Below are 17476 nucleotides of genomic sequence, written 5' to 3'. Positions count from 1 at the left end.
AGAGAAACGAATACGGGCGCCGAACGAAACAAAGAAATCTGCATCAGGGGGAAGATTTAGAGGATTCTCCTCCAGGGGGGAGAGGAATAAACCTGCGAGTGTTTTCAGAGAATCACCTCAACAAAAACCTGATTTAGAAAACAAAAAACTCCATTAAAACTCTGCAGAATTATCTGTTAGCACTTCCTGTTAGCAGTGTGCTCATTAATGTATAGACAGCTATCACTGGATCACTGTGATACTGAAGGAAACTTAAAAACATGATGTTTCTAAGGCAGGTTCTGCACATGTAAAGAGCTCATTTTTTCTGGGAGTTCTGAGTGGATTTTTGGACGCATTATTGCAAATTAATTACACCCTCAGAAAGTGTGAGTCACACTGACTTTAAATATATCTGTATCTCATGTGTGTTATGGCTCTGAAGAAGAGAGTGATTATAGAAATACGTATGCTTCTTACATGAGCAGAACTTGCCTTAGAATTATGACGTTTTTAAGTTTCCTTCAGTCTCACAGTGATCAGGTGATCGTTGTCTGTACGTCCATGAGTTCACTGCTAACAGGAAGTGCTAACAGCTGATTCTGCAATGTTTTTTCTTGTTTGATATGATGGAAAGCTCCAGAACAGCTGCTGAATGGACCTGGTGGTGAGATTTTTGTTTCGAAAGTCAAGAACGATCTTTGAACTTTTGAGCCGACGAGGACGAGAAGTTCTTCTAGATCTCTGGGGGAAATAATGGCAGTTTGTACATCTACAACTGGACCAACTCTGCCTGCTGATGAAGAGCTTGTGACATGACAGACAGCTCCAGAACCGGACCTCAAAGTCTGAGCATTTATCTAGTGGAACAGATCCTGGTGTTTCCTGAGGAGCAGATCAGGAGAAAGTTTGCTCGAGATAAATGATGGATTCTTCAAAAGGCAATAACTCTAAATTTATCCAATCCAGCGTAAATCAGATTTGCACCTCGCCTTAAAGAAACGTCTCTGGGCTGATATGTATATAAACAGAGGGAAATTTCTCCCCTAATGCGGCCCGACTTTAATCCTCCCAGGCCCGAGTCCAGAACCCGACACATACATCAATAACAGTCGTGGATTCTTTGTCATTTTGCTGCATTTTCTCAGCGATACGTTCCCTCTAAATACCGTCGGTTATTACGAACGGGTCTGAAATCATCAAGGTCCCCGAGATGGCGTAAATCTGCGGCGTGAGGCAGACAGATGCGCGCTGTCAGAGGGAATACAAGCGCTCATTTGAATCTATTAACTGGGCAGCAGAGTCCAGGAGAGCAGAGGAGAGCGGGCCCAGAAACCTCTTAGTACATGGCGCCCGACACGAGTCCAGACGTCGGCGTGCCAGGAAAACAGAAAAACCCTTTCACGCCTGCAGGACGACACGGGAGGGATCATCAGGACGGAGCAGATAGCGGCGCCGGAGCACCTGGGTCCATCCTAATTGACTCGCGGCGAGGCGGATCCACTTTTTAAACAAAGTGACTCGCACTTGAGCTTCATTATATGCGCACCCCATTTCCATAGGCCTCTGGGAACAGGACCTGGGCCGCTCACATAAAATAAATGACCGCTCCATGATAAATGGTTCTATTAGCAATCCAGATTGTTAAACTGTGATATAACAGATCGGAGCGCGGCGCCGGGGCCCATTCATTTCCCCTCCCTTCTGCACACATGCACCGCTGTAAATAGCTTGTTTTTATGTGTAAATAACATATTAAAACTCGGCATTAGCCATGTGCTTTGATAGAGAGGAAATTGTTCTAAATAAATAACACGAGACGGGAATATAAAACAGGGCGGGCTGCTGGAGAGGCGGCGTGCAGGCTCAGAGGTGGGCATGACTTAGGTGACAGGAATCCTGCAGCCAACAGTAAAACACACGCCGACAATAAAAGCAGCCGCCGTATATTAGAGGCTTTTCCTCTCAGGTTCAAGGTCTCATCTGCCACGCTCGCGTGCTGCATATTCACTTATCAGGAGCTGGCAACAGGAATAATAATGCATATTACAGCCATAAGTAATTGCTCTGTCTCCACGCGGTGGCAGACGCTTGTGGTTTTTTAGCGCCGAGCCGCGCCGCTGATATCGAGCACCGCGGCTTCTTGTTTATTTAAGATGAAAACAGGAAGCTGATAGGGAGGAAGAGTTATGGAGGGAGGGAGTTTTTATTTTAGGGGAGAGGAGATTAAAAACTCAGCCGCTCATATTGAGAATTTATAAATATACAGCGAGACGGTGGAGTTCAGCCGAGGTCAGGATTTAGGGTCAGAGCAGCAGCAGGCTCCGGGTGTTTCACTTTAAAGGTGCAATATGTAAAAATGTTGCGGCTAGAAGGCAACAAAATGTGTCGTTTTTGTGCCAACAGACACCTGATTTCTTCTGTAGCAACAACAAAACACTGTTGTTAAAAAATATGTTTAAATTAACTAAAATTATCAAACTTAATGTGAAGAAACAGCAGATTTATGTTGAGTGAATTGTGATATCTACGTAAGTTAGCATGCTAACCAGCTAGCTGTGGCTTGTTTTGCGATAATCACTGGTGACGCTAGCTGCACTGCTAACAGAGCAAACAAGCTAACGGCAGCTACAGTTAGCAGCAGTCAGCGGTCAGCACTTAATGTTTAAACACTTCTTGACATCATCATTAATAGAAAAAAACATCTTTCCAGTAAAAAGTCAGAGATGTAATTTAGATTTTAAAAGCTGTCATGATCGTCACGGACACGTCTTGATTAGCTAATGTTAGCATAATGCTACCTGACTAGCGGAGGTATCCTGACGTCAGATCAGCGTTAGCCCTGTTTGCTTCCTGTATTTCTGTTGTAACGTCCGTTGTTGATTTATTTTTAAGATGACACAAATTAAGATCGACTCTCTCGTTTGTTGACACCAGAATTAATTTTATCGTGTTCATAAAACTGTGAAAATGTGTTTTATAGCCCCTGCTGTCGATGACGATCAACCCATATTCAGATCTAAGAGGACCTTTTGTCTAATATCATGATAAAGGTTATAACAGATAACGAGCCAGCGTCTTAATCAAGGACAGGAAGCGACCACGTGCCCAGAGAGGATCATGGGACTTCTAATAATCCAGCTGGGGGAGTTTCAGCTTTGTTCAAATATTGAAGACGACCATGAGAAGAAATGGAGCGCCGTCCACGCCAGCTCCACATGTGTTCGCCGGCCTACATTGATATTCTCTTATGAACAATTAATGTTCGATGTCTTCGTCGTGGCAGGCCACCAAGTCCTTCATTAGAGAGGAGGCACGTCACCCAATCACCGGCTGGATTTCCATTTCAAAAGTGGCCCGTCACTGTGGATCCACGTCAGCGGATCAGTCACTCATGTGTTCTCTGGAGGTGAGACGAGCTCTTTTAACCTCGTTAGACGTCGCTTTCATCACGCGCTCGCTGACACCTTTAAAACACGCACCTCCGTCCTCTCACGGCGACCAGAAACACCTCAGCAGGTCGGTTTAAATGTGGGTCAGTACTTTCATCTGATTACATCTTCTGATGCTTTGGGGGGAAAACTGACTCCTCGTGGATCTGTTGCTTCTACTCACGCTGAGGGAAACTGGAGCACCTTTTACTGCACTACAATTATCTGATTACTCTAGTTACTAGTTACTTTACAGATTACATGCTGCATCAGAGCGACAGGGCACATCTTTAAATCAACTCGTTTTTAAAATCCGGATAAATAAATAGATTCTGGTAAACAGAAAAATATGAATATTAGATCTGATAATCAGACAACGTAGATAAATACGTAGATAATGACAAAGTAGATAAAAATGTGGATAAAAACGTAGATAATGACAACGTAGATAAAAACGTAGATAATGACAACGTAGATAAAAATGTGGATAAAAACGTAGATAATGACAACGTAGATAAAAATGTGGATAATGACAATGTAGATAAAAACGTAGATAATGACAACGTAGATAAAAATGTGGATAAAAACGTAGATAATGACAACGTAGATAAAAACGTAGATAATGACAACGTAGATAAAAATGTGGATAAAAACGTAGATAATGACAACGTAGATAAAAATGTGGATAATGACAATGTAGATAAAAACGTAGATAATGACAACGTAGATAAAAACGTAGATAATGACAACGTAGATAAAAACGTAGATAAAAATGTAGATAATGACAATGTAGATAAAAACGCAGATAATGACAACGTAGATAAAAATGTAGATAATGACAACGTAGATAAAAATGTGGATAATGACAACGTAGATAAAAACGTAGATAAAAACGTAGATAATGACAATGTAGATAAAAACGTAGATAATGACAACGTAGATAAAAACGCAGATAATGACAACGTAGATAAAAATGTAGATAATGACAACGTAGATAAAAACGTAGATAAAAATGTAGATAATGACAATGTAGATAAAAACGCAGATAATGACAACGTAGATAAAAATGTAGATAATGACAACGTAGATAAAAATGTAGATAATGACAACGTAGATAAAAACGTAGATAAAAATGTAGATAATGACAATGTAGATAAAAACGCAGATAATGACAACGTAGATAAAAATGTAGATAAAAACGTAGATAATAACAACGTAGATAAAAATGTAGATAAAAACGTAGATAATGACAACGTAGATAATGACAACGTAGATAAAAATGTAGATAATGACAACGTAGATAAAAATGTAGATAAAAACGTAGATAACAACAACGCAGAAAACAACTTGGATAACAACAACGCAGACAACGACAATGTAGATAACAAAGCAGATAAAAACGCAGATAACGATAATGCAGATGATGCCAAGCCACAGTTTGTACATACATTTGTGTAAATGTGTATTTCATTTACTTTCAAGAACTCGTCAAACACAAACGCTTTGAGGACGTAGTTCGGGACGGTCGCCACCCCAAAGCTCCAGAATGTGACGAGCTGGGAATGAAATCAAAGATCAACTTGTCTGACAAATACGACCGGTAAGACTTTTGGACCTGAACCTTTCAAGAATCTTCTCATGAAATTATAGAGACGTAAAAACCAAACCGACAACAAGAAGAGAACAGAAACGTAGATACAGATCCTGCAGAATCAGTAGTGATCGTCTGGTTAAAGTTCTGGATGTAACACTGTGGATGTAAATGTGGTGCCACAGTTGGGTCCGATCAGAACCAGATCCTGAGGACTCTGAGTTGTGGTGACATCCTTTACAAAGTTATAACAAACCAGTGATGCGGCTCTCCAGCTCCATTTCCAGCTTTGTTCCTTCTTTACCCATTAATGAGTGTTTCTTTATAATGGCAGGCCACCAAGTCCTTCATTAACCAGTCATAATGTCACTAAATCACGCGTTTAATTTCCATTTCAAAGTCGGCCCGTCACTCTGCGTCTCTGTCTCTCTGAGCTCGGCGGTGTCGTCCTCGGCTGCAGCAGCTCTTTATACTCTGGAGGTAAGAACAAGGTCTTTCAGCCTCATTACGCCGGCCTTTCATCACGCGCCGGCTGACATCTTTAAAACATGTATCCTCTCTGCGAGCCGCTCGTCCCCAGCGAGAGGCCGTCGCTGCTACTCTGGATTTAGTTCAACAACACAAACAGCGGTCCTCACCTGCCGGCCCCCCTCTCCACCTGCCATGTTATCTATTCATCAGTGTTTATGCGCTCAAATGGTGCCACACTGCTCGCCTCGCCTTGATGCCGGGGCGATCCGCATTAACCATGCTGTTTTAAGGCCGCGCTCTGTTTAGGATTCCTATCAGACATCTACTGTAAGTCACCTCTGACTGCTGCTGGTACCTTATCAGGCCTGAGGAGAGCCACGAGAGCGCCGGCTCCCCAGATCTCACTTTATCTTTGAAATGTATATTTCATCGGCCGTGTTCGCTCCCCCTTTGCCCCCCGGCGGAGCTCCTGCGAGACCTCGGCTCGTTCTGTCACACGGCGTGCCGAGGCCCGACAGACAACCGGACTCTCGAGTCAGAACCAGGAAGTTTGAGTAAAGCCTCACCTCTCGTCTCCGTGGGTTTCTTCGGGAGGTCGGAGAACCCGTTCCCGTCCATTTTGTCTTTCTTCTCGGCGGCCCTCGAGGAAGACGTCTCCATCGTCTCTGGAAGGGAAAGAACACAGAAGGAGACGTTAATACCGAGCAAGACGAGAGAAGGAATGGTTCATTCTGAGTACTGGAGGACTCAGACGGGCCTGCTGGAGAGCCTCATGTAGAGACTCGTCAGGAGAAAGAACCACACCGCGTGTTGTGAAGCAGTTCAGACTCAAACTTTTATCTTGTCCTTTTTCTTGTGCATTGAAAATATTCACCACATGAGTTCCTTTTACATCCAGTCAGAAAAATAAAACCTCCACATTTAACCAGCTGTACACGGTCGTGCACACAGTGCTGTTAACGTCCGACTTCATCTTTTTATCCCGGTAGACATTTCTGTACATTTTTATCACGTGAACAGTTGGAGGTTTTGTTTTCACGAGGACACACTGACCACCGAAATCTCATCCCTTCATCTTTACGTCCAAGTTTGATGTGATGACACTGAGTTCACTGAGAGGTGTTTCTGCACTCTTTTATATAAATCAGGTGATTGGAAATATTAAAAACACCTTTCGGTTTCATGCAACAGCCAAAGACAACTTTACGATCGAAGGTATTTAATTCACTCTTCTCACTGCAGCATCGTTCTGTATCATTGTCAGAAAGCAGAGAAAAAAATTCACTTCATAATTAATATTTTGTTAATCAACTAATTCATCCTGAGTTAAAATCTTCTCTCGCTATCATTTAAAGGTCTTTAAATAAAAGTTACTATCATGATTAAATATGTGGCGGTGGGGGACCTCAGCTGGTCCTGGACTCTAATCCGAGCCCGGTCTTATAAAGAGACTTAACCAAGCAGAACCCGGGTGGAGTTTCTAAATGAACCTCAGTAACATGATGGAGCTGAAGAAAGAGCTCCTCGTCTTCACTCCTCTTTGAAGATAAACTGCTATTGTTCTAACTGTTAAAGCCTCGGAGCCCGTCTGAATGGTCCTGGTCTAAAGGTCAATAGTCAAATAAACTTTGATGACATGTGAGCTAAGACCTCCGCCTCCTCATCCCCCGTCCCCTTTGACCCCCCAGAACCCCCGAGCCGACCCCCACGTCCTCGCTGCCACGGAGCAGATTGAGTCGTGAATGGCGGCTTCGCGGGAAGACAGAGCGCTCCCCCGCATGGCGAGCCGCCTCTCGTGAGAAACCCCTCGCCATGTTCGCCCGGCGCTCTCGGATAATCTGAGCAACGAGCGACATGAAGCAGAAAGACCGTGTGTCGAGTCCAGAACCACGTGGTTTCAGACACACACAGGTCCGTTTAGTATGAACAACGTTTTTGAGGAAAACTGGAGGGAAACACCAGCTAACAGGGTTTTAACCTTTGACCTTCTGATTCTAAGTGTTTCCTCAGACGAATCATCCACTCCTCCTCGTTTATAACCTGTCTTAACTTCTACATCGACGCTGGTTCAGGTGAAACATGTTGCTTCTGTAACTCTGAAGCTTCAGAGCTGTGAGCATCACTTCAACAAAACAAAGTGCCACAAGTTAAAGAGTTGTTCTGTAGTTTGAATCCTCTGTGCTCACACTGATCACCAGGCTGCTCAACGTGCCAACAGCAAATGTTAAGCCTGACTAATAATGATTTGCGAGGACACATCAGAGGCCTGCAGGCGTGAAAGACGGCCATTATGTGTCTCATATATCACCTCAACTAAGGCAGCTTTGTGTGTGTGTGTGTGTGTGTGTGTGTGTGTGGTGAGAGACTTCCCATGAGGCTTCACTCCGGCCTCTCACACCTGTTACACTGATTCACCCGCAGCTATAAAGACACCAGACCGAAGTGTCAGTCAGCAGCTCGGCTTTGTTAAAGAGGCCGTAAACTCTGTTTGGTCATTTACAAACTCAATGAACTGCTGCTGCATCGGAGTGTGTGACCTGCAATCAGCGCTCCGTCAGCCGGCGCCGGCCCCAAACCAGAAGGTCACAGGTCCGGTTTCTTGAACTGAGCCGGTCACAAACGCAATGTTTTTACCTGAAGATCCAAAAGATCTTTGTTTTAATTATTTGAGGTGCTAAAGTCTCCAAACATTAGATATTTTCAACCTTAAAGCCACTTAAATGAGACAATTGGGGTTTTAAAAGGTTAATTACACCAACTTTGACTTTTAAAAGTAGGATAAAAAGGGCTAATGTGTTTATCAAGAAGCTAACAGCTAACCTAGCCTAGCCTAGCATGTTGCCTTTTTATCTTGGCGCATTGTTGTCTGAAAAAAGCTTTTAACCAAAGTAATCTGCTCACACATTATTTTCAAAAAATACAAATACAAGGCTTCTGTAGCTAACTGTTAGCCTAGCATGTTAACTTGCTTGCCGCTAATTTTGACATTGCAGTCTTAAAACTAGCCACGTAATCTTTTCAACATATTCCACCGCTAACATACAAAAAACAAGAACAGAAAAAAGTCTGGCCTCTGTTTTGGGTTGCAAGCAGCTAACAGCTAACCTAGCATGATTACTTTTGACATTGCAGTCTTAGAAAAACTTTAACTAACATAGAAGTTACTGGTCAACATGTCATCAATTTGTTACAAATAAAACTGGGCTAATGTTTGTGTAGCAAGCAGCTAACCTAGCACGTTAACTTCTTTTAGCAAGGTCTTTGCATCGTCTATTTTCAAATATATTAATAAAAATGTTCTTTTCCAAGTTTCCAAATACTTATGTGGAGTGCTAATGATTGAATTAGCAAACATGGGCTAATGTTAATACAGTTAGCTAATCTTATAAAGCTTGTGTAGGCTACGTTCCCTTTATAAAATCAGAAAAATAAAAATAAATGAGACTTTTAAAGGTGTACTTTGAAGTTTAGCAAAGTACCTGACATTAGCATAGTTTAATAAGAGTAAGCAACATTAGCTCTGTCACTATGAGTCATGGACCTGGTGAAACTGGACACTCACTCCCTAAACATCAGTGAAGTTACTTGCAGGAGAAGCTAACAACCGCGTTAGCAAGTCAACAGCTCAGTTAGTGGTGTAATTAAGTGTCACCTCCCACTGTTGACTGTGGGCCGCCTCTGAAAGGGCAAACAATGATTCATTTGAGAATAATGGCCGACAAAGAGACGCTCACAGTGAAGTTATTTAAGAGAACAAGAGGCAGGATGACCCTCCCCCCCTCTGTTTCTACAGAGTCAAAACACACTTCACTTTTTATTACTTGTGTTGCTTCACAATCATCACAGATGTAAGATGTTTGCACCGTTAAATCATCATGTTTAACTACTTTCACCTACAGTTTTTCCCTCTCTGCAGTAGCTGTTCCTGCAGCATGTGGAGTTCACCCAGAAATATCAAAGTGCTCCCAAAAATAACACCTCTGACACGGCGTAAATTAACTAAGAGCTCACAAACACCCGGCGACACACATGATTTAGATTAGTCCCGTGGAGGGCCGCGACTCCCAGGATTCAGCCGGCCTGCAGTGAGAGGGTACTTCCTGTGTCAGGGAAACAAATGCCTCTGCCTTCCAGGTGTAACAGCCGAGCAAGAGTACAGTTTGGCTCATCACCGGTATTACCAGCAGCCGCTGTCCCGCTGAATTATGGGAGCAGCTCTTGTCAACCGAAACAAATGACTCTGTCTCAACTCAAAAGGTCACAGCGTAGCAGAGTAAAATCACAGAGCACGCAGTCAATTCCTCGGCGCGGTTCCCCTTTCCGAAGGGCCACTTGCTGGAATTTATGGTTGGGCCCTACACCTATTCTCCTTTGAATAATAGCTATCCCGTAAAAGGAGCCCAGGTCGGTGGCGAGTCTTAAATAGAATCCAGCTTCGACCGAAGAGGGGGGGGTTGTTTATTGTGCGAGCGGCGAATGTACAAATAGAGGCTAACACTGACATTTGAATTTATACCGACTTGTTCCTCTTAACTTCCAGAGAAGCAATGAGACCCAAAAATCTGAAAGCTAAAAACAGAGCGCAGGGGAGAAGGAGAATCCCCCCGAGGACGAGCATGATGAAGCCTCTCGTTCGCTGCTTATTTCACTGTTTGTTTCACCATTTGTCCTTCAGCTGATAACAACACAGATGCAAAGAAAAACAGCATTTTCTTCACCTCATTTGTGAATCAAAGTGTTAATTCTGAAAGAGAAACGGCCTCCGTCGTCAGCGTGAGCAGCTTCACACCGTCTGCCTGGATGTTCAATATCCTGTGGCTGATCTCCTCCAACAGCAAACAGATGTGGCGGCTGAGTTCAGACGGAGAACGCTGCTCTTCACCTCGGCTACTTGTATGAACCCCCTCCCACCTGCGGGCCACAGCCGACCCGACACCGCAGTAGCATTGCTTTTAGGTAGCTTAACACTCTCTGTAACCGTGTTAGTGCTGAAAGAATTAGTTAGTTAGGCTGCTCGCTCGTCAAGGAAGGCAGTTCAGCTCCCTGCTCACACTAGATTTTGCATTATTTGTCCGTTTCACACTTTTGCAACCCTTCATGCTCCGTCAGCAGCTCCTTCATACATAACTAACTCAGGCAATGCAGTTTAGCTCCCAGCACGTAGCTTGTGGTTAGCTTAATGCTATCTGCATCTGTGTGGGAGGTAAAACAATCAGTCAGCTAGCAGTTCAGCTCCCAGCGTACACTAGATTTTGCATTTTTTATCCCTTTCCCGCTTTTACAACTCATCGATATTCACGCCTGCAATAAACTTCAGCTCCTGGCTTTAGTTTATTTTAAATCCTTCACTCCACTTTGTTAACTCTTCATGCTACTTCTGATTCAACCTCCAACAAATTCACACGACAAAATAAAGCCAGCAATTCAGTTCATCGTCCGCTTTTCAACAAACCCTTAAAATATATATTAGTTTCTCAACATTGTTGTTATTTTCCCGCAGAATAATGCATGGATATTTACATCATCTATGAGAGGGTACAAAAGGACATGGTATGCAATCTACCGAGTGCCGTTCTAGTTGGTAGTAGTCAACTTTTAAAGCCTGTCATGCAGTTTAGCGTCCACTTTCCAACAGCACTGTGTGGGACGGACAAAATAAAAACTTCTGCTAACAAGACGCTGAATTTGATCACTTGACACATAAAACCCATGAACGAACATGAAACCTTTGAGGTCCAAGTTAACTTGTAAAACATCTCAGAAAAAGACACAAATTGAGACACTAAACTTGTTTCCTGATCAGTAAAACGCTGTGAACATGTTACAGTTGCCATGTGTGTCTCCACAGCTCGGCCTGCAGACGGTGTCGAGTCCTCGCTGCCCGCCGAGGTCGAGCGGCTGCTTTGATCCCTGACCCTCGGCCAAATGGCCCCGCTGCAGCACGGCCGCTCGCTGTTTTACAGCCACAGTTTGGACCGCGGACTTCCTCCTCACCGGCCGGATGGGCCCTTTAATTTACACACCTACGGTCAGTCTTTCTGTTTCACTTTTAGTCATACAGCAAATGTTTGCTCACATCCTGCAGCACAGTCACACCTGAACACACCAAATATCACCCAGATTTACCAAACACAACAACTTCTGTCCAGCTTTCAAACTCACGTTCTGTTTCTCAGAGGATTTCTGTTGTGCTGGTTATTATTCCTGACATGTTCACTGACTCACGTATGACGAGCGTTTAGAGGTAATAACTCTCCATCATCATCATCATCATCATCACATTAGGCCTTAAATGAAGGGAAACTCCCTGCTGCTCTGAGTCACAGCCAGCCGTGTGGGTGTGGACACAATAACATGAACACCTGCAGAGCTTCATCCAGTCAGAAGTGACGCTACAGAGTTGAATCTGTACGTTTACATGTTTTCTGCATCTTTACACTTTGAGAAGATTTATATATAATGAAGCGTTGTTAGAGATCAGTGAAGTCCAAACTGAGGCCTGATGCAAGAAAAGGTAAATAAATGTTCACTTTTATGATTATTATGATGTCACAGTGAAGATGACCTTTGACCTTTCAAATAGAAAATGTCTTCCCTTCATCTTTTTATCCTTTCAGACATCTATGTGAAACATTGTGAGAATTATCACAGGAAGTGTTGAATAATAGCCAGAAGACGTGTGTTTGGTGAAGTCAGGTTGGCAGCCTGGACACATTCGACCACCACAGAACAGAGATGAACATGATGCTGTTAGTGAACCGCTCTAATCACAGGTAGTTTAATTATTCTAGTGACGTTAAACATTTACTTAATGATCATACGCTGAATCTAAATGGTGCCAGGCTGCAACCTGATCCAGTCAGGTTAGCAGCCTGGCACCACTACAGAAAAACATCCTGAAAGCGACGTTTAAACGCTGCTGGTGTAATTACTCTGTAGACATTACAACATTTACTTGATGATTAGCTCTGTAGTTTGTGTTTTGTAGTCCCACTTCAGTCGGACTTTGTGTTCTGGACGTTAGCTGCAGTGTTTGAGCCGTGGACTGGATGTCGGCGCTCTCAGGTGAGCAGCTGTCAAACAGCAGCAGCTCCTCTCTCAGAGCTAACAGCCAGTGACAGAGTGGAAAACCTGCCGAGGCCCCGTCACTAACAGCATGTCACAGACCTCCAGGGGCCCCCGGCCGGGATCCAGGCTGTCCCCGGCCCCTCTTCCTGGAGAAGAAGGAGCCGGGGGGCCTCCGGGGGGCCGGACAGATTCCTCCTGACCTCGAGGTCTGATTGAGCTCACGGAAAGACGCGACCGAGGGGGATTGATTGCTAAGGAATACCACATGGCCCCGCCGGGACGCCACATGGTAAAAGACTCTACGGAAGGAAAAAGATGGCAGCGCTTCAGAGCTCGCGTTCGCTTTAACCGCCTGTCACGGCAGGAAGAGGCCGAGCCAGACGATCAGCGAACACGGCAGAGCGATCACATCTATTGATAAGCAGGCTGAGCCCTGATGAAGGCTGCGCTCGCTGGTTCTCTCATGTCAAAGTGTCACGGCGGGCGGCTCTGCTCGCGGCGGGGGGGCATCCTTCATATCCGCCCTTGAAATCCACACGCGGACTCCCCGGCTCGACTCGGCGGCTGTCAGGCCTGATCGTGGCGTTGCCGCCGTCCCTTCAGGAGTTAATTAACAGACGCATCAAAGGCGATCCCGGAGAGCGGAGGCTGTACAGCACAGAGGAGGAGCCACGGGCCCCGGCGGGCCCCAGACCTTTGATTTGTGATGTCTCTCTGAGCGTGAGCGTGTTTCAGCGTTGCATTAAGCGCGGCTCTGTTTTCATCATGTGTAATTGCTGCTGCTTAGCTCTGTCAGAGGAAGTTTCTGAGATGTTTGCAGAGGCTGTAACTTCTCTACGCGGCCGCGGCCCGTCCTCACGCCGTCAGAGTCACGTGCTCGCGTGTTAACGAGTGTTTGTGGTGGATCAGCAGGAGGTCGGCGAGGAGCGCAAACACGGGAAAACACAGAAACCTGAAACCATCACGGTCCAAACAGAGAGGAGGAGAAGGAACGACACTGATGAGCTGATTCAATAACGTTTGAAGTTTAATCGTTACATCATTATTTGATTTATGGATGATTATTCCAGCAGTAGGCGAGATAATGTCCAATGAGTTAAAACAGTTTAGGTGCAGATGTTTTAGAAAATTATTAAATGTAGGTTATTTATGTGTGTGTAAATTCACATTTTTAATTAAATCAAAACAGATTTAATGTATAAAACCAGAGCAGCTCTGATGAGTTTTGTTTTATTATCTGTTTTTTGGATCTTACATATTTATTATTGATTAGTTCTTTGAAATCAGGAAACAGAATCGTCTCATTTTATCTTGTAAAATATGAATATTTTCAGGTTTTCTTTGTCATATATTCTTTTTATTAACAGTGAATTTCACACATTTATAATTCTGGACTGTCAGTGAGACGACAGGATTTAAATGTTGGAAAAAAGATTCTGGCATTCTGGATGTTGAGATGAATTAACATCAGGAATGATTCTGATCATTGATCAGGGAGAAACTTAATCTAATCCTTTCTATAATCTCATATTACAGGACTAATATCTTTACGATTATTTACGGTCAACTATCAGTAAATTGTTGGAGAATTTAGCAGAAATATTCTGATGAAGGATTAATTATCATTTTTATGAGTCACCAATTTAAAACTTAAAGATTTAAATAATGCTTCTGTCCAAAATCCAAATGTGTCACGTTTACATTAATAACTATTAAAAGCAGAAGAAGAAAACCTGAAATTATCATATTTTAGAAGAAGAAACAAAATATTTTGGTTGTTTTTTTCCATCAAATTGTTCCTGATAAGTTTCCTAAGAATTAATCGTCTGTCAGCTGTTAATAAAACGTATAAAAGACGAAGAAAAATGTAAAACATTTCTTGTTTTCTGGGGTAAGAAGGCAGATTTCTCCTGATAATGAGCACAATCACTTTGTTCTTCAGCCTTTTCTTTCTGCAGTCAGCAACGACCTGCAGCTGCAATCAACTATTACTTCATCACTGATTAATCTGCAGATTGAACTGCCAATTGATTTGATTGGACACATTCAAATAATTGATCTGTCTCACTGACAGATGTGTAAAGTTCATAAATAAATAATAATCAGATTTTAGAAGATTAAACAAAAACAATTTTACAATTTATCAAATTATTCCTGAACAGTTTTCAAAGAACTGACGAAGGAAAATATTCATATTTCAGGAGATGAAACACGAGGATTGTTTCCAATAACTGATGGACAGGATCATTGATCAGCTCACTTTATTAATCAGATCCTTTTCTTGCATCAGAACAAAACGTTCTCTGCAGCTGTTCATTTCATTATTGATTCATCTGAAGATTAAAATGCAGATTCAGATTTTTGTTTCTCACTTTAAGTCTGAAATACAACAAATTTAACAAAGTTATAAAATGTATTTTTATTGAAAAAGGCCCAAAATCTGCTTTTATCTCCTGAAATCTGATTATTTTCTTCATCGTTGTTTCTTATTATTTACAGTCAATGTTACACATCTGGACTTCAGACTAAAAGTGACAGAAAAAGTGGATTTAATGTGTAAAATTGAGGTTTTTAATTCTGATCTGCAGATAAATCAATAAAGCGGATAATAAGCAGCTGTGATGTGATCGCAGGTCTGACGTGATGAGAAGGATCTGGACAGCAGCTTCGCTCGGAGCTGATCGAGTGTGCTGGACGGGAATCTTTTCTTTCTTTCCTCTCTGGTTTTTGTGGATTTGTGTAAAAAGCCACCGCTGCTTCTTTTCTCCACAAAAACCCACAAGGACCCGGCGGCCCGGGGCCACGCCGAGTAATTGCTGTGGACTTGTTGTTTTGTGGGATAAGAGACTTTTGAGTCGGCACAGCGGGGAGCTTCACTCGCTTCCAGCTCACATTTATCGCTCGCCAGACTGCTTTTCTTCCCCTTCTCTGCTCCGGACCTGTCTTCTCTGCGTCGCTCAGTCATTAAACTCTGGGCTGATTCTGAATCAGAGCTGCAATCAGGAGTGGAAATGTGTGAAAGTGACAGCGAGGGGAGGATGAAAGTGACATCCCCATCACAGGTCTGGGAAGCCCCCCCTCATGTCAGCCTGAATAATGTGAAGGGCCCCATTATTTCTTCACATCTTTTCAGTCCCCCCGTCGCCGCCCGCTCCCTGACTGCTGCAACTCTTCATCCTGCACAATGAAACGCACTAAAAGTTTTTTTTCTGATGCAAATGAACGCAACCGGCCTTTCAGCGTTAAAGAAAAACTGTGCTCAGCCTGGACGGGAACCACCGTCTGACATCTATCTGGTTTCATGTTTCCAACAGTCGGGGTTCAGTCTGAGGCCTCGTTCCTGCAGCATCCATCCACTGAACTCCACTGTTAACATTTAAGAGCCTGTCTGAGCTCACTGAGAGGAAGTCAACACACTGACACCGAGCTGCTCCTCTGAAGGTAAAGATGGAGTTGTTTTAACAGCAGCTTTACTCCTGCACAGCATCCTAAATATCAGGTTGCAGATTCCTGACATTCCTGCCCGAGAGTAAACCTCAAATAACCTGAAATACATCCAACAGAGAGTCAGAGGAAGTCTGCAGAGAGCCTGAAGATGTGTGACTGCAGAACATGTTGTTTAACTGTTATCACAGAAGAAGAACAGGAGGTTCTTCTTCACGTTTCTCATGAGCACATGGCCAAAACTCACCAAGTGTCCCCTCTGCTCCTCCGGCCGGGCTGCGCTCCTCTTCCTCCTCTTCGCTTTCTCTCTTCCTCACTCGTCTTCAAGTCAAACTTTTTCTCTCAGCGAAGAAGAATTAGAAGAAGAAGAAGAAGCAGCATCAGTAGAAGAAGAAAAGCATGTATCCGCTGTGAGGTCGTGGTATCCCATCGACAGGACTTTACGCGCCGGGCGGAGCTGAGCGCGTAAAGTCCGCGGAGAGGTGAAGTGAGCGCGCGGGGAAAAGTTCACTCCTCGGCTCGTGAGCGCGTCACGGACCCATCAGCTGCAGGAAGTTTGACTACAACTCTGACACGCGAAGAAGAAACTTTCCACCGGCGGAGTTTCATCAGGATGCTGCGGAGCTGCGCAGAGTCCGAGAGGATCACCGCCAGCCCGCCCGCCCGCTCGGCCACAGCTCGCTCTCTCTCTCTCTCTCTCTCTCTCTCTTTACTCTCTCTCTCTCTTTACTCTCTCCCTCTCTCTCCCCCCCTTTACTCTCTTTCTCTCTCTGTATACTATCTCTCCCCCCCTTTACTCTCTCTCTTTGTATACTATCTCTCTCTCTCTCCCCCCCCTCTCTCTCTCTTTACTGAAGTACTCTACTAACTTTGAGGTTCTTTTTTCTGCCTTATTCTTCTATTCGCCTTAATTTAAAAGGAAAATTTAGTTTTTACTCTTCTACATTTATTTGCTGATTTTTGTCCCCACTCGAGTAAAAGAAATTAATAAAAAAGATTATGAAACACTGAATTTCCAGTCCAATAGCTGGCCAGGTCAATAACACAGCTACCGGTAACACCACTGACACTGACAGCACTGCTGATAATCCATAATAGTTAGTAATGCCACTGTAGGTGACACTGATGACATCACTGCCAACAACGCCACTGCTGATAATGTCGATACCGATGACGCTGCTGCCAACAAGGCCAGTTCACCTCTATACGTTCTGTCAGACACTTCAGGACTTTTACTCTGTTCATGTGGCGACTTTCACTTTCACCAAAGTAACACTGTGTAAAAAAAGCCAATCACATATGAAAGTGTGTGATGTACTCGATGGAATGTAACTAATTACATTTACTCCAGTACTGATCAGATCAGAGCCACCGCAGCACATCTTCATCATCAATCACATGAAAATAACTCTCATGCTGATGATCAGATGAATGTTAGAATATGAGATCTGATAACTGGCCGGGTATAAAGTGTAAACATACATTATTGGTG

The 17476-nt window shown here is 43.6% G+C and overlaps 1 protein-coding gene across 1 annotated transcript in view; it reads right to left on the bottom strand.

Annotated features, from left to right (window-relative positions):
• LOC115576773 (zinc finger protein GLI2-like) overlaps positions 1-16608 on the bottom strand; it is a 65865-nt gene extending 49257 nt beyond the window's left edge. The window contains exons 1-2 of the mRNA XM_030409334.1: positions 16232-16608; positions 6039-6137 (exon numbers count right to left, since the gene is read on the bottom strand). Of these exons, the coding sequence (XP_030265194.1) occupies positions 6039-6132 (94 nt within the window). The 5' untranslated portion in view covers positions 6133-6137; positions 16232-16608. The remainder of the gene's footprint in view (positions 1-6038; positions 6138-16231) is intronic.
• Positions 16609-17476: the final 868 nt, after the last annotated feature.

This window comes from Sparus aurata, chromosome 24 (assembly GCF_900880675.1).
Source record: "Sparus aurata chromosome 24, fSpaAur1.1, whole genome shotgun sequence".
In the NCBI taxonomy this organism is placed as follows: Eukaryota; Metazoa; Chordata; class Actinopteri; order Spariformes; family Sparidae; genus Sparus; species Sparus aurata.
The sequence above is the reverse complement of the archived record's forward strand: the minus strand, read 5'-3'. Positions and strand labels throughout refer to the sequence as shown.